This window comes from Eschscholzia californica, unplaced genomic scaffold (genome assembly GCF_041429995.1).
Source record: "Eschscholzia californica isolate CP2 unplaced genomic scaffold, dmEscCali1.0.p SCAF_2, whole genome shotgun sequence".
NCBI classification, from domain to species: domain Eukaryota; kingdom Viridiplantae; phylum Streptophyta; class Magnoliopsida; order Ranunculales; family Papaveraceae; genus Eschscholzia; species Eschscholzia californica.
The window spans coordinates 1,833,653-1,850,466 of NW_028238309.1; the positions used below are offsets into that span (position 1 = coordinate 1,833,653).

The 16,814-nt window shown below is 36.5% G+C and overlaps 3 protein-coding genes across 8 annotated transcripts; 1 reads left to right on the plus strand and 2 right to left on the minus strand.

The window, feature by feature from the left end:
- Nucleotides 1–2,586: 2,586 nt before the first annotated feature.
- On the minus strand, nt 2,587–7,343 carry LOC147555133 (uncharacterized). Of its 3 annotated transcripts, XM_086661093.1 has the most exons (8): nt 7,209–7,286; nt 5,961–6,062; nt 5,761–5,874; nt 5,389–5,667; nt 5,087–5,200; nt 4,929–5,001; nt 4,758–4,840; nt 2,587–2,887 (listed from the first exon to the last, which is right to left on the minus strand). In XM_086661093.1, exons 2-7 carry the CDS (start codon nt 6,018–6,020, stop codon nt 4,803–4,805), a joined length of 678 nt encoding a protein of 225 aa, XP_086517219.1. In that variant the 5' UTR covers nt 6,021–6,062; nt 7,209–7,286; the 3' UTR covers nt 2,587–2,887; nt 4,758–4,802. The 3 variants fall into 3 exon arrangements, with proteins under 3 accessions (XP_086517219.1, XP_086517217.1, XP_086517218.1); XM_086661091.1 differs by lacking the exon at nt 2,587–2,887 and having other exon boundaries at nt 4,570–4,840; nt 7,209–7,343; XM_086661092.1 differs by lacking the exons at nt 2,587–2,887; nt 7,209–7,286 and adding an exon at nt 6,592–6,610 and having other exon boundaries at nt 4,570–4,840.
- Nucleotides 7,344–7,467: 124 nt separating this feature from the next.
- Nucleotides 7,468–9,030, plus strand: LOC147555134 (uncharacterized). Of its 2 annotated transcripts, none has more exons than XM_086661134.1 (3): nt 7,468–7,564; nt 7,690–7,816; nt 8,471–9,030. In XM_086661134.1, the coding sequence occupies exons 2-3, from the start codon at nt 7,711–7,713 to the stop codon at nt 8,884–8,886; spliced, it is 522 nt and encodes a 173-aa protein (XP_086517260.1). In that variant the 5' UTR covers nt 7,468–7,564; nt 7,690–7,710; the 3' UTR covers nt 8,887–9,030. The 2 variants fall into 2 exon arrangements, with proteins under 2 accessions (XP_086517260.1, XP_086517259.1); XM_086661133.1 differs by having other exon boundaries at nt 7,473–7,564; nt 7,684–7,816.
- A 727-nt stretch (nt 9,031–9,757) lies between these two features.
- Nucleotides 9,758–16,510, minus strand: MCCA (methylcrotonyl-CoA carboxylase alpha chain). Of its 3 annotated transcripts, none has more exons than XM_086661131.1 (16): nt 15,757–16,510; nt 14,964–15,085; nt 14,586–14,733; nt 14,110–14,247; nt 13,775–13,870; nt 13,637–13,696; nt 13,168–13,260; nt 12,969–13,080; nt 12,483–12,587; nt 12,133–12,269; nt 11,698–11,932; nt 11,419–11,585; nt 11,043–11,159; nt 10,658–10,900; nt 10,476–10,571; nt 9,758–10,083 (listed from the first exon to the last, which is right to left on the minus strand). In XM_086661131.1, exons 1-16 carry the CDS (start codon nt 16,096–16,098, stop codon nt 10,075–10,077), a joined length of 2,220 nt encoding a protein of 739 aa, XP_086517257.1. In that variant the 5' UTR covers nt 16,099–16,510; the 3' UTR covers nt 9,758–10,074. The 3 variants fall into 3 exon arrangements, with proteins under 3 accessions (XP_086517257.1, XP_086517256.1, XP_086517258.1); XM_086661130.1 differs by having other exon boundaries at nt 11,689–11,932; XM_086661132.1 differs by having other exon boundaries at nt 14,964–15,620; nt 15,698–16,128.
- Nucleotides 16,511–16,814: the final 304 nt, after the last annotated feature.

Consider the following 16,814-nt stretch of genomic DNA (forward strand, 5'->3'; position numbering starts at 1 on the left):
AGAGAGAGAGAGAGAGCGCGAAAAACCTGAGGAGACCACGAGTCGAAAGTTGATATGATTGGTCAAGAGTGTCATGACATGCTATAAAGAGCCCGATAATCTGAATCGAGAACTGGTATAATTGATCCAGATTGGTCAAGACTTGTTATATATATAGAGAGAGTGTGTGCCCGACAAATCTGGGTCGACCATGCCAGCTCTCAATCGGTGGTCGACTCAGATTATCAGGCTAAGTATCAACTCTGATCAAATATTACATATTTTTATAATCTGATGTGGTACAACAAGAGTCCCTTAACATAGTTTATACTTTATACGGTGGTGAATATATTCTGACTTGTTTTTGGTAAGCTTGAAACGCTAATTATGCTGAAAATCGATAGCAAAATAGAAAGAAAACGTAACAAGGGAGTATGTATTACGTACAAATCAGACCAAACCTGTATACGTATGTATATTCACCATCTTTTATTTTGGTTTGGTCTTTTCTATACTAGTCCCGAGAAGAAAAAGGAGTTAAAGGAGCAAATCCAAACAAAAAAGAAAAAGAGACATGTAGATACAAGAAGGGGTGATTTGTTTTTGTACTGTTTTGCTTCTTCTATCATATGACTCCTATAGTTTTAGTTTTTTAAGAGATGCTCCCCATTGTGGGGTAAAGGGGTCTTAGGCTTCCCAAAACCCATGAGTTGTTAGGGGTTCTCATTATTTGGCTCAATAAGTGTTAAGTTTGTCAATAATTAGTGAAACCATTTATTTGGCTCAATATTGGATGTTGCCTTATGCAACTAAGGCAAGTTTTTCAACAAAAAAAAAGAAAAAAAAAAACTAAGGCAAGTAACACCAAATTGAGGAGTTTGGGTATTTTTGGGCCTACTAACACAACAACCTTTCTCAAATGCAATTTTATATTTTTAGAAAAGAGAACATAAATATAAATCCTCTAACGACGAGACAACGTACACACTTATATCGTAAGATAAAATATTATGCACAACTGATGAGTAATCTGATGAAATTAACTTCAACAATCGTGTGTTGGCTCATATATTTTAGTAACTTGACAATTACTTCGTTTGCTAGTAGTCATTCTCCATATCAATAATGGTCACCACACACCAATATATTGGTTGGATAATTTTGAGTGTCACTTATGGTATCCCATGAGAATTTAAGAATGTGTTCTTGTTGGAAAAGAACAAAAGGTTCTAACCTCCATTTTGGGTTTGGGGTAAAGGAAGGTTTCAAGAATTTTTTGTTGAAAAATGTGTTTAGTTTGTCAAGTAACCTTGGAAACTCCTTTTGTCTCAATCTAGACTAATGTCTAAAAACTAGGGTTATGTTCCTCAATGAGAAGTTCTCAAGATCCTACACAAATTCTTATACTTCATTTTGACTCGTTCTTGTATGGGTAACTGCGGAGTTTACGCATGTCAATTATCCATAGTAAAAGTAAATATACATGTGGTAAACTAAACTCCACAGTTTCGTCAAGCACCAAATCATTTGTAGTCAGGAGACGTTGGTATATGATGATATTTCAATTAAAATTCTATTAAATTTTTCTTTGTTTCCTTTATGAAAAGGATTAAAAGGAAAACCCTCATAGGCTTAGGATCCTGTTTGGGTATTGAACAAATGGGCACGCTGGATTATGGGGGATTGTGGAACTATCTGTTCCCTAGCCTTTTTTGTGACTTGGGAGAAAGTAAGATCTTGGTTTAACCCTATTTTTAGGGTTTCAAAATCTTGCTTTGCTAACCTAAAAACACATGCTTAATGTGGGAGACTGTGTAAATTTCAGTCTTAATTTCATATTTCAATGATCTTTAGCAATCAATTAGTGTATTAATTAACAAAGCAAAATTTTGATATACATTTTAGAGTCATTTTTATAGCATTGACACAAATATAGGTGACCCACTAACCCTAGTGAAACTACCACTATCATAATAGCCCAACATGGGACCCATGTTAGATGTGACTAATACTTGTTTAGGTCATCTAAATCTATCCAATGAAAATGCTAATATTTTAGCACAATGGTTGATTTTATGATTAGTGTGACAACTATACCTTTTGTGTCTGTCCATTAATTCCATAGTTTCATCTAATTAATGAAAGTGTACATGGTTTTAATCATTGAGCTTATTCATAATGATTTAGTAATCAATGTTTGGATTTTAATGTTTTTGCATTAATTAGCCTTCTTTTGTTAGTGTTGCTAGATATATTATTCTCTATCCGCACAGTATTAACTATTCATATGCTAACACAACTGTTAGTTTTCGTATAAGTCAGGGATAATTTTTTTTTACCAAAAATCAACCTCTTAAAAAACAATGTATAAATATATATTCGTTCGTATCAGCTATCACTTCAATAGTTGTAGTCGAAAAGACTGAGCATAGAATATTAGCATTAGCGTGGTCCCATTAGGGGAAGAAAATTAATCCTCCACAACTTGCAAAAATTTCTATTTGAGATGTTGAATTTGATGTTTTATATGTGTTCATTTATGCAACATTTTCAAATATAAATGGGATCTAACAGGACACCATATATTTGGATTCAAGAAACACATCATGAATATATATATGATTCCATTTCACTAACTTCCATCTTATCTCAAACTTAATGCCACGTGTATCTTCGAATATAGAATGATTTATTGAATTTTCTAAACATTGAAGTTCTTTTGCTTGCAAGAATGCAAAGAATTATTTTCTCTCTCTAAAATATAAAGAGCTTATAGCATATGATATTTACTCTTTTTTGTAGATCGAACTTATTTCATTATCGAATGAAATTTTCTCCGCACACTCTTCAATTATGAATAATTATTTGAGAGTTCATGTTTAGTAGTATTATCTTCCTCCATCAACCCCTACAAAAAATGCGGAACCCTTGATGTATCAGAATATTCTTTGACCTATCTTACTAAATATTGCATGAGAATCACAAAAAAGAAGTCAATTCATGTTCAAGATCAAATGATCATATTGACTTTTTGACCAATAAGAGGACTTTTTTTAATGGTTTTCAGATGGGACCCATAAATAAGTTGGACCTACTCTTTTTCAAGGCTCAAGAGTTAGAGCCTATACCTTTCACTTTCTTTGTGGCATTCCAAAAATACCCTCCCCATTCAAACTCAAAAAACAAAAGAAAAGAAAGAAAGAGAGATCAAACTTACAGGGCAGTCAAAGGTAAGGACTATGGTGGTGCTTGCAACAAAAAAAAAGGACTATTGTGGTGGGGAGGGAATGGATCTTTCATCTCTCTAACTCTCTACTAGGAAGTTTTCACTCTTTTGCTTTAACAGCTTTGAGACACATTATTAGACTTTTACTCTTTTTTTTTTGGTTTTGATATTGGAATAGACCAAGTTTAGGTCTTGTTTGAGAAGGTAGTTTTATTTGCTTTCATTTATATTTACAATTAGACCAAGAAAGATAATGAGATACATGAATAATGGTTCGAGAAGACGAAGATCCATGATAAAAAAGAGTTCAAGAATATGGGACGAGATGTTTGACTAAACCACGTTAAATTATCGAGTCGACTAATATAACTTATCTCTCGGATTATCACATAATTGTGAAAATTTAACAAGTTCTACTAGGACTACTAAAATTGCTAAGCATAACCTCAACAAGGCAAGGGTTATATCAAGCCATACGTAGTTGCACCTAGCAAAAACAATGGTTCTTGCAGAGCTTGACTTATATCAATGGGGCGATCGATTTAAATTACCCTTCGAGCTACTCGGACACGATAGAGGTTTGGGCTCATATAACACAAATCAATTAGGTTAATTAAGAATAAAAAGCAAACAAATACAACCATCAACTCCCAATAACTAATCATGGTCTATCATGGTCTCTCTCTCTCTCCCTCTCTCTCTCCCCCTCTCTCTCTCTCTTGTTAGTGACTTTATTCCATTTTGGATATCAAATCATGGATGTCTTTTTCCCCATTGTTTCACCATCTTATCTAACTCCTAGAAAACACACACCTAACAAAAACACCCTTTATCTGCTACCACCTATAGCAGTTATTGAAAACCTATATAGTCCATTCACCTCATAAATAGTGCCCTCTTTTAATGGTCTAGCAATTTGTCTGGTTTTTCATTTGAGTAGGTTGAATCACCTCAAACAGTAAAAGATAATGGCAGTTTCAATCAAGCACTTAGCACCCCAAACCCTTACTAGTTCTTGACCCAATATAATTGAAACTTGGATCTGCAAGTACTTTCCTTAATCCCCTAACAAGTCCAATAACAAAGTTTCATGGTTTTCATCCTACGTGCGACGCCCCAAGCGTTAGCAATTAAAGATATTGTCCCCGATTTTCGCACCTCACACAGGGGTTTTGTTCTTGGCGAAGGCTCCACGAGCACCCCCCACAGTGATATTGTCCTCACTTAACCACCACCTAGAGTGGTGTGAAGTTTTGTTTTACACCCAAGGCCTCGCCACTTATTAAGCTTGGGTGCACACCTATAACCTAGGCTCCGGACACTCTTGTGAGCAATATGGAACTATCATGGTAAGGATCAGTCAATTTCAAACGATTTTCGCATAAATAAGCTAAATTAGCTAATGTTTGAATCTTTGACAGCGCTAATAATCATAAATGTATATGAATCACTGACGAGGACTAGGGTACATATTGTTTTGTGAATATTTGTTCAAAAAGAAAAGAAGAAAATGATTGAACACTAGTACACGAAGCTATCTATTTTATCTTACCTCATATGCTGATACAAGCAAGATAAATTTCGGGTGAATGAGAGCTCATCCGATCATTGTCCGCTTTCGACCTCTTTGCCGCACTGTAACAAAGATTTTTAAGTCAAACAAGGATGATAACAAGAAACAAAATATGTTCGATGTATAGAAGAATAACCATTGAGGTCCAACCTTGAGCTAGCTTGTTAAATGTTGTTGACCATTGCTTTGATGACTTTTTATATGAAGCGAGTATTTGATCCATCTATGCAAGTACAAGTACAAGAATATTCATGTTTTTAACACGAGGAAAACTGGGTAAGAGAATCAAACATAAAATCATGGATTACCACATTTCCACATGAAGAATGCATCGAGAGCAAAGCTCTCTCGAGCACATATAGATCTACTGCTTTATCTTCCGGAAGTGATGACGTGAAGCTCAGACCGAAGTCGATGAGAACCTGAAAATTGTCATCTTACAAAATGTGATATTTTTAACCCAAACTTTATCATTACGGAATATAGGCTTGTGTGAAAATAATGCCACATGGATCAAGGGAAGCCCCAGATTGGATTGTTGGTTACGCGACTTCACTTGGTCCATGTGAGACTATTTTCACAGTTTGTAGGTGGAAGGTGAGGCACTAACCAGCTGACTATTACTACTCCGAAGCATCATATTCGATGTTGTCAGATCACCGTGAACCAGACCGCCGTCATGTAACTTTCCGATTGCCTCACCGATCTGTGATGCAATGTTGTCAATCTGTTCCTTGTTGACTCTATTCAGCCCAAATTCGAGAAATATATCTTTCACGGCTGGCCCCTCCACAAACTCAAATGTTAAAGTATGAAGCGAAGTGTCAACAGCATATAACACTGGAGTCAAAACTCCAAGTCTTCTTGCTTTTGTCATGCACCGAGCCTCCTGCGTCAGAGAATCATTGTGAAAAAAATGGGTGTTACTTGGTCAAGGTAAGATAACTGTAGATCAAAGGGTAAAATTCTCTCTGATACTGACCGCATTCAAGCGTTTAAGAGTCAATTTTGAATCAAGAGTCGGATGTCGATACTTCTTGGAGAACCGTTCCTTAATAATGGCTCTCCTTCCCACAAAGGTAGACTCGAACACTCTCTACAAAAAAAAAGTTTGAAACTATCATTAGAAGTTGACTTTTCATGCCAACAAGTTACGAGGGGAATAAAGTGGAAATTACTCACAGCTTCAGCCCCCTGTTTCACAAGAACAGGTGAACCCTCCTCATACTGGTTGATCTCCATAAAAGTGTTTGGTTAACTTTAATCAACTCCGCCTCGAGAAACCTAGAATGTGCAACGATATAAACACCAAAGTCATGGAACTTAGTTAAAATACAAAACTATGTTGTTTTCTAGCTTAATGAGAATCCATTTATTAAACATATAAAAAGTTGTGAAGTAGCTCTCTAAGAACAATATATTAGAATTAGGTTAGAACTTAGAAGATAAAAAAAAGTACGCCTGGAGAAGATAAAATCATGTAATTTATGTGTTATAATTGTAGTATAACACCCAAAATTCCGCATATCAAGCTTACTGAGTCCCGGAACCATCATTACCATACTAACTTTGATACATGTTGGAGCCAATTGGGCCTAACTCTCCTTGTAAACCGGCTTGCAAGGAAAGGATTGCCCAAAGCTTATCTACCTTGCAAATTCTAATGCCCAAACAATGTCGGATAATGCATAGGTTTTTTCTACCGCTTAGGCAGGACGCTCTTCCTATTCACATATCCTCAATACGTCACCGTTGTGCTAAAGCAAACTAGTTTTTCAAAACCTTGAGTGAAGAGTAAAATTTAAGATCGTACCGTTTCCTCTCCATCTCCAATTTTTCAAGTTGGCCTTAGAAGACCAAGAACGGTGAGAGATTCAATTTCAACCAAACCTAATTCAGAACTTCTTCAACCAAGCTCCTCAGAACATTTTATGCGGTTTTCAGAATCTTGAGTTAATCCTATAACCCTCATTGCATTTTCAAAATCACTATCAAAAACATGTTTTCTACTTTCTACTTTCAAGAAATGCTTAAATCAGCTATTGTTTGAAGAGTTTTAAAACAAACTAGTTAGCTACAACATGCCCTCCAAAACTTGTTTGAACTTTTCAATTTCAGCTAAAATTCAAGCAAGTCATATACTAATGCTTCAATAAGCTACCCTAGAATAACTCCTCAAATTTGGGAGAAACTAAGATGAACCCAAGATAGAAACTAGTCAAAATAACAAGAACCAACTGATTGAAAGCATTTCTAAGTAGCAATTTTATCATTTCTGCAAAAAAAAAAAACATCTGGGTACGACTGTAATTGGTTAAAGGAACCAGTTTTCCAATTTTATCAATGATTCAATATGTTTAATCTTTACTACTACAAAGGAAATTGAGAGAAACTAAAACTAGGGTTCTACAAGTTTACAGAAATGGGTACCTGATTTCTTAGTTTTGAATTTGGTAACTGCTTCTCTCTTCCAGTTGTTACTGACTTTTGCCCTAGTGACATAATTTTGGGGTGTTTGGTTGCAAAGTCATATTTATTCGGGTTCAAAGAAGTACTGTTTTCCTTATTCCGGTTCTGGATCAGAACCACAATTTATATGTGGAACTTTGAGAATTCGTTCTTTTAAGGCAGCGGGAACCAATATCTTCGCGCCAATTACAAAAAGCGCGGGGGCCTTTAAAACTGTACTACCATGTTTTAGTTCCCGACTTACAAACCCTAGTTTTTTTCCCCACTAAGAAAGAAGAGGAAAACCTAATTTTGGAACTTCAATCTGTTGTTATCGAGTGAGTTGTTCTTTTTCTTCTTGATTTTCTCCTTTTTGACCCTAATTTGAATCCATGATCGCAATTTACTAATGATTGGGAATCTATATGGAAACCCTAAATTAATTGATTCTAATTAGTTTCAGGGGTGAGTTTCATTGATTTTGATGAAGAGGGCGAAACCTAACGAAGTAGTGTCAAGCTCTAATGCTGATGAATCTTCTTCTGATTCGGATTCAAGTTCAGATTCAGAAGATGATGCTGATTTATCTGGTAAGATTTATTTTTAAAACCCTAATTTTATCTGAATTTGAAAATAAAAAAGGTTCCGAATTTGAAACATAATCACTTTTTTGCAGAAAAGATTGATTCTTTTGAAAAAATTTATTTTCAATTTAAAGAAGATTCAATCTTTACTTCTAATTTTGCTTTGTTAGACATGGAAAAGTAACAATTTCTTGTGAGAAATGGAAATCCCTAATTAATTAGACTTTGTTGATAACCCATATAGGCAATGTTTGACGCGCGGAAAGAAATGGGATTACCACCAATAACGATCTCGTAATGTGATTCCTGGTTACAGCAATACCTTATCATACCGTTTAGTTTGGTAGAAGTTGATTTTGCCGAAGATGCATAAATCGATAATTCCAAAGACACAACAGGGAATCATAAATCCACCCCTAGGTGGGGTTTCCCTTGAGGAGGAGTTTGGGAATGCGATTCATGATGCATTCACGTGCACCAAACACCATTACATGTGATCCCTAGTAATTGCATTCCATTCTTGCGCGCCAGACATGGCCTTACCTGTCATATCTGAAACTTAGAAATGTTATCGGTATATGGAGTTCATGTTCTTGCATAATTTTCTTTTGAATCTCGACTTTTGCATAGTTTGATAACAGCTAGTTGAATGAAATGCAGTTAAACTAGGGAAGAGAAAGATGGGTGGCGGTGCCATAGATTTTGAAGCTTTAAGTCGACATGGTTATCGAGGTGGACTTTCAGTATTGAAAGTACCACCACCAAAGGTAGACGATAAAGATCGAGATTGGTCATGGTCTAATGGAAAGGAGAAAGCTGGAGGAGAAGAAACCGAAGAATCTTATGAAGAACGACAGAGAACTAAAGCTGCATTAATGGAAGGAGAGAAACTAATGAATGTAAAAACTCGAAAAGACATAGAGAAAGAATACGAAAAGGAGAGAGAGAAAAGGTCATTCGCACAAAAAGAGAAGAGGAAAAGAGATCTTGGACAAGCTAGTAGAGGGAAGAATTATGTCGAAGAAGAAAAGAGATTGTTGAGAGAGAACGGTGTATACTCTGGTTTTGATTCTTAATCTCCACATTTTACTCCCACAATTGTCTTCTTCTATATCTTGCTGCAGATCAAATGACATGAAATATGTGATTTGTTTAGACCTTTCTTGTTTGTGTAAGACTGTGCGCTTACTAGTATATACGAATGCGAGTTTGTTTTTTCATGTTTTTGTTTGAGTAATGCTCGTTTCACTATTTCTAGTAGCCGAATATTTCCTAATTTTCTGCTGACCCATCAACCCCGATTTAAACTTAGTGAAGATTGAGATGGTACCACATTTTTTAATACTTAAAACTGGGGGCGAGTATAATTGTTGTTTTTCAGGCAAAGGCTGCTATTGTTGTTCGCCCCTGTTGGCACTCCATGTTGCCATGACGCGCGTGGCAAACTGTAGTGCTGTGTCGTCCATCTCCAACGAAATCTAAACTTAGCATTTACTTGCGACATTAGCTCGCAATGACACTGAGCCACCCGTTCATCTCCGATGGGTCTCACTCTTATAGGTATTAGTGTCTGTTCTTGTGTCCGAGGGACGGTGAAAATATAGATGGTCAGAATTTAGTGGGTTGCGTATGAACTGCATTTAGGAGTTCTCTGACCCGTTCGTTCACGAGAGGTGCGTCAGCAGGTAGGGTTCCTAGTTCATTTCTCTAGACATGTACACGAGACAATACCCAAAGCATTTCTATAGCTATCAACGGGATTTTGCGAGAATTTGCTTGACTTCTAGAGCAGCTTTGTGTTGGCCCAGCCGGATAACCGCTCCGGAATAGGGATCAGGAAAGGGAGCAGGACGCCGCGAAGGAGAGGAGAGTTGTGCACTAGACTCGTGGTTTCGCCCGTTTGAGCGAGTTTGAGCGAGGTTCAAGAAAGAAAAGGGCAAACCCAAATAGTGGTAAAGACATCACATAAGAACACTTGGTAAGATATTGCTATACATTCTTCTATGTACCAGGTAGCAGGAAAGTCACCTTTAACCAGTCAAGTAGATAATAACTTCACAATGCTTTATTCTATTGACAATAATTAGAACCATCATACTTAGTACTTCATAATGGTGCTTCATCTACTAATTTATCTTCCCGTTATAATCACCGACGACTTGTTTCATTCTGGTCTGAGAATTTCTGAAGCCTGAAGTGAGAGAGAGATCCTTAAGAGTCGTGTTCGTATTAACAGGAGGAAGATACTATATGTACAGATCTTCCTATTCGTCCTGCTCCACAATAGAAAGAATCTAATATTAGGATTTGTTTAGAAACATTACGATATCTGAAATTTAGATCTGCAAACTTAAACTTTCACTCGGTATTGAGCTCATGGGCTAGCAGTACGAGGACCCCTAAAAATGCACAATATAAAGTTGGTACTAACATCTTCAATTAAGCTAGTGCTTATTTTCCTAAGTAACCTCGAGGTCTGAATTGACAGGTTAGATTTCAGAACTTTTGCTTTTGTCTCTACTCGTGATGTATGACTCGTTTGAATGGCTGATTTTAGGTCCAATTGAGTTAGATGATTCAGATTTAGACAACAGAAAAGAAAACAAGCACCACATAAGTTGGTTTTTTCCCTAAGTGTTGCTTGTGAAATGCTGATGAGATTTACCTTGATTGTGAAGAGTGCAGTGTTGTCGAAGACTTGTTGGCCGCTACTAACTTTAAGCCCATGCACGTAACCGGCACAAGGTGCCTTGACGATATGCTGAAATATCAAAACATAATAGAAAATTCAATAACCCTTACTGGACAAGGATAAAGTGAAGCAGAGAAAATGGAAATAAGACAGACCTCCATCTTCATTGCTTCTAAGACCAAGATAGGTTGTCCTTCGAACACCTTTGTCCCGTTATTCGCTAAAACCTTAACAACTAATCCAGCCATTGGTGCCACCACGGTACCTTTAGGATGGGATGCAGTTTCAAAACTAGACTTGTGCTCAGACCCTTCATCGTTGGATAGCTTGAGGCCTATCGCTTGCTTGAAATGATGGTGATGCTTACCATGCCATATATGGACATGCTTAGTATGTTCCTGGTAGCATAAAAAAGAGCAGGCAACATCATGAGAGAGAGCAATAATAATTAGAAGCTTTTATGTCAAGTAGTTTTAGAAACGTAATTACAGACCAATGAGAGAACATTTTATGCAATTCATCTCAAAAGGATGTGTTTACCTTGGTATAAGTAGCAAAATTTACATTCATGATTAACCCATCCAGTTCTATCCTGAAATCATGATCGGCCAAGGGCATAACTTTAATTTCCAAACCAGGAGATTCCTTCTCTTCAACCTGTTGGAAAGAATCACAAGATTAAAATCTTCAGAGAGACCTAGAAGTTCAACCTAACAAAGAAAGCGGGTAGAAATAACTAAGAGAAGGTGTAGAGAACTTGAACAGGAACTATCTATGGAGGGGTCTGATTTTCATTGAGTTGGGTTAGTTCAATATAAATTAGCCAAAACGCTTTTTTTTCTTTTGCAATTTGGATTCCGTTAAAGTGTGTGCTCTCATGATTCAATATATAAAAGAATATTAAAATTGGGAATACCTCAACAAAATAGTTTCCATCGGCTGTGTATGTGATGTTTAGCTTCATAAGCTTTGACTCGCTGCTATCATATTCATTGTCCCACTCTAATTCTATTGTACGTTTTGCGGAGTGATGTAGTCGGAAAGGCGGATTAGCATACCATAGTGAGTTCAAGCTGTTGTTTGCTGCATATTTTGGGCAAGTAATAAGAATCATCAAAAGTTTGGAACAAGAAAAAAATATAATTAAAGACGACTCAAAAAAGAAATCTAAGACTGGCAGTTTTACTAAGTTTACCAGCTGGACTTTCGGTGGAAGCAACATCTTCCTTTAGGCAAACACAGGCAGCAGCCAAGGATGCACCAAGTTTAGCAGCATCATATGCCTCAGTTGCTAATGTTGAATTACTCGGGTCATTTAAAAGATCATTTTTGAAGTGCTCAATAAAATGAGTTTCAACTTGGCCATTTTTAAATGCCCAGTGGCTAGTAAGCTTCTGAAGAAAATTAATATTGGTGGGCAAGCCTGCAACCTGCAAAGATTTGGGGCATGCCAGTTTGAAATAGCTTTGAAAACCTTGGCATAAGCAAGGGAACTGCATTTCTTAGACGACCTTCTGGGAACACTTGCATCATATTAATCCTCTTGTCAAAAAATCCGCTTAAGATTTTGCTATCATGTAAAACGTTTATTCTACCGCTAAGTGCTGATGAGGTTCAGTAATAGGTATACCTGAAACTTCGACAAGCAATCCTTAATTTTAACTAGTGCTGCTTCACGGTTTGCCCCCCACACCACAAGCTTTGCTATCATTGGATCATAATGCATGCTAACACTGTCTCCTTGTTCCACTCCTGTCTCCACTCTAACTACATATATGATGTGGAACCAATGAAAGACCGATATTAGAAAACCAATTGGTAGGTACAGGTAAGAAATAGGTATTCAAGCACAAAGAAGATGATTTTCTTGCGTCCGTCATTCAAAGTAGAATATGGATACCCTGAATTCATATATGTGGAATATAAAAGAAAATCAATTAGATGGTACATAAGGATAATGTTTTAAGAGATAGTTCATACCGGTTGGAGAAAGAGGGGTCGGACGATAATGATGGAGAAGTCCTGTTGCTGGAAGAAATCCTTTCGGAACATTTTCAGCATATATTCGAGCTTCAAAAGCATGTCCTGTATCACGGATAAGGAAAATATTCAGCATGCGGAGTCAGAGCTACCAACCGAAAAATAAAAACATCCTGAAAGCTTTTCAAATATACTTATCCACTAATTAGTAGTCTAGTATGACCTTATAAAAACCTAAAACTAAAAGCAAACTAGACTGAAGGGTTGAATACCAGTTTGCCAAGCTAAGTATATTTGAGCTCGGAGCTCTTAATTTGGAATTATTAAGATGGACAAAAAGGGCTAGTTACCAACTCCACTATATTGAAGACTAGATAATATAAAATAATTAGATATTGACTAAACATGGTGCACCAAATATCAGAGTTAGCTAGATTCTCGTGAAAAATGTCAGTTTGTAAGGAATGGAACACACAAGTAATTTACCTTTTAATGGTACCTCTGACTGATTCAGAGGAAGAGGTTCTCCATTTGCGATACGTATCTGCCATTCAACCAGGTCTTGACCAACAATCATCTCAGTCACAGGATGCTCAACCTGCAATATGTTTTTCAATCTTTAATTAGGGTTTCCACATGAACAGGATATGCCACAAATATAATAGAACGATAGATAAAAAAGAACCTGAAGACGCGTATTCATCTCCATGAAGTAAAATTGGCCCGAGATAGTGTCCACTATAAACTCCACGGTTCCTGCATTGTGGTAGCCCACTGCCTTCTCGTGTAGAAGTATCAACAGAGATATAGGGTCAATAAACTAGATTTAAACTTCAAACTACAACATAGTACATGAAGACAACTATCCATAAGAAGAAGACAAACATCATTAAATTCATAGGTCAATCCCCAGTAAGTGATGGTACATTAGCCAATCTCAAGAACAAAAAATAAAAAGCATGGCAGTTAATGAATTCTAAGCCTGACAATAGTAATTGCCAACCTTAATCTTCCAAAGGAATGGGTATCCACATCCTCAATTCATAGCTAAAAGAAGAGAAATTAATATACCCACTTGTTTTCTATCCAAATCATGTTGTGTCGGTACACTCACGAATATAAGAAATCTGAACCAAAGTTGTTTTGGGGATTACCTTGGCTGCAGATACAGCGGCTTCACCAAGGTGTGATCGGAATTCCGGCAAAATATTTGGCTGGATAAGTGATATAACTCAAGTTACTAAAGAATTCAAACTGAAACATATAGCAGCACTTTTAAACGTAAGAATTACCGCTGGTGCTTCTTCAATTATCTTCTGGTGCCTTCTCTGGACACTGCAATCCCTTTCATATAAATGTAAAACATTTCCATGTTTGTCTCCGAATATCTATAGCATGAAATATCCCAATAGGATTTAGTAGATTATGGTGCGCACTGATATATAAGAATTATTTCTAACTGTTACAACATAAGTTCAAGAAGGCATTTTCGTTTTCCTCTCTTCTTTTTTCTCAAGAAATTAAGGTCGGCAATTTACGGAATAAGTAGCTTGTTTTGCTGAAACTGCAAAGAATGATCAAATAATTACAGTAAGGTTGGTAAGGAGGTTATGAATGAATTTAGTACCTGGACTTCGATATGTCTTGGTTGGGTGATGTATTTCTCCAATAAGATCGTATTTACACCAAATGAAGCAGCCGCCTCACGCTGCGCTCCCAAGAACGATTCAACAAACTCATCTGGACTATTCACAATCCTCATTCCCTACAGTATTGGGCATGAACATACATTATTGCAACTTTATCAAGTACATATTCATTTGAGAGTGAGTAATTCAACCAGAATCGAACTTTTAATTTTTCGTGAATAAATGAAGACAGGGATCCTATGGCCCCCACTAAATTATATTCAGAAGATGAACCTTCTGAATTCTACTCTAAAAACTGGACAGAGTTTTATGACAAAGTTTGGAAACTATCTAGTGCAACCTTCCCCATGGAGATCAAGTTTCTATCTCTGCATAGCTCAGATATCACAAAACATGAACACCAAAAATCATTTTTATGAGCTCCGAACTAGTGACTCGATCAAGAAATGCATACCTTCCCCCCACCACCGTGAGTGGGCTTAATTAAAATTGGATATCCTATCTTGTCAGCTTCCGACTTCATAAAATCAATGTCTTGTTGCTCGCCATGGTATCCAGGCACAAGCGGAACCCCTGCTGCACCCATTATCCTCTTTGATGCACTATATTAAAACACAAAGAATTGAAAATCATAACATTTTGCGAGCAACCATAGGTAACAAGACCCATTTAATGGAGGACGATCAAAAGTTCAAAAGTCATAAATTTAATCCACACCAATGTACACACTCCACATTTTATTCTAATGCATGTACTCATGCACAAATCCACTTCAAATGAACACTTAAGAAATCATAAGATCAATTATTTGAACCCCATTAATTAGGTCTACCTTTTATCACCCATATCTCTGATTGCAGAAGCTGGAGGTCCAATAAATGTAAGCCCCTTATCTTCACAAAGCTTAGCAAAATCAGCACTTTCTGAGAGAAACCCATAGCCTGGGTGGATAGCCTAAATTTCAAAGGAAGATAATCAACTAAAAATCATCTCTATCTAATCCAATCAAGTTCCAAAATCCTAATCGGCTGCTTATCCCTCTACTAATGCTATCATGACGGTACTGTCTGTTCGTATTTTTGAAGTCAGATCTGAAATCTGACCTAAAGTGTGAAATTTACTTAAGTTAGATTTTAAAATGTTGTTCTTTTTGTCTAACTCGCCTGAATAGCTGATTTTGGTCAATTTGGGGCTCCATTTGAGTAGGACAATTCAGTTTCAGACAATGAAATGAAAATCATCCCGATCCAATCCAATCAAGTTCTAAAATCCAAAAATGCTAGTGATCTCTCTACTGATCCGACCACGGAAACCAGTACTTGTTTTATCTAAAGTCAGATCTGAAATCTGACTCGATGTCTGAACTGCATTGAGTCAAATTTCAAAATTCATTTTTGTCTAACTCGTCTGAATAGCTGCTTTTAATCAATTTTAGCTCAATTTGAGTCAGAAACTCAGATTAGACCTCAATTGGAATCAGAAACTCAAACTAGACCTCAATTTTAGCTCAATTCGAGTAAGAAACTCAGATTAGACCTCAATTTTCTAGTTAACGATGAATCACACAGAAATGAAATGTAACAAAACAGGGCAAACAAAATAAATTAGGGCAAAATTTTGTATACCTGTGCACCAGTACGAATAGCAGCTTGAATAATAGCAGAAGAATTCAAATAACTTAATCGAGCAGAAGGAGGACCAATTCGAATAGCTTCATCAGCAGATTTAACATGTAAACAATCTTTATCAACATCACTATAAACAGCAACAGTTTGTATACCTAATCTCTTTGAAGTTCTCATTATTCTACAAGCTATTTCTCCTCTATTCGCTACTAAAATTTTCTCTATACATTTACTCTCTGAATTTGAAGAAGAGAAATACTTCGTTTGAAGAAGATGATAGTTTCTTCGTATAGGTTTAGTATTACGAAATTTTCTTTGAATTAGAGACGCCATTGATGACATTTTCCGATCTCTCTGAAATTTTCAGGGAAGAAAAAACGAATGATATTTAGACTGGAAGATTAAATAAGGAAGTCCATTTTGCTGAATTACGATGACGAATTTAAGACCGTTGGATCGTCCATGAAGTATAATTATTTGTTGTAAACGTAGTACGATAGCATGTGTTTAGTTAATGCGTGGCTGATTGTGAATGCTGCGACACCAATATTGAAGATACGTATGATAGATAAGCGTTATCTTCGATTAATGCTAGGATGATCAGGTGCTTACGTGGAAACGAGATCAATATGGTAGAGATGATCTGCAATTCTGCATACATGGACTATTAAGTGCATGATAAGATAACGTCGAGCAAAAAAAAAATACCAAGTTCGATATGACTTCAAGTTCAACAAAAAAAAAAAAAAAAAAATTTCACTCTCTCTCTAGAAACTCCGGCGAAGGGAGTTCCGGTCTGCTCTTCAACAGACCAGAGAGTGAAATTTTTTTTTTTTTTTTTTTTTCATGGTCGTTGGCCGAAAATTTTTCCGGCCGGCGACCTAATCGGAGAAGACAAAGAGGTGAGGTGGAGAGAGAGTGAGGTGAGGTGGAGTTTTTTTTTTTATTTCCCCGGAAAATTTCTAAAACTATACATATTCCCTTTAAAATTTGAAACTATTTAGCTTTCCCCAAAGCGCTGGCAAAAAAAAAAAAAAAAAAGTTCGATATGACTTCCT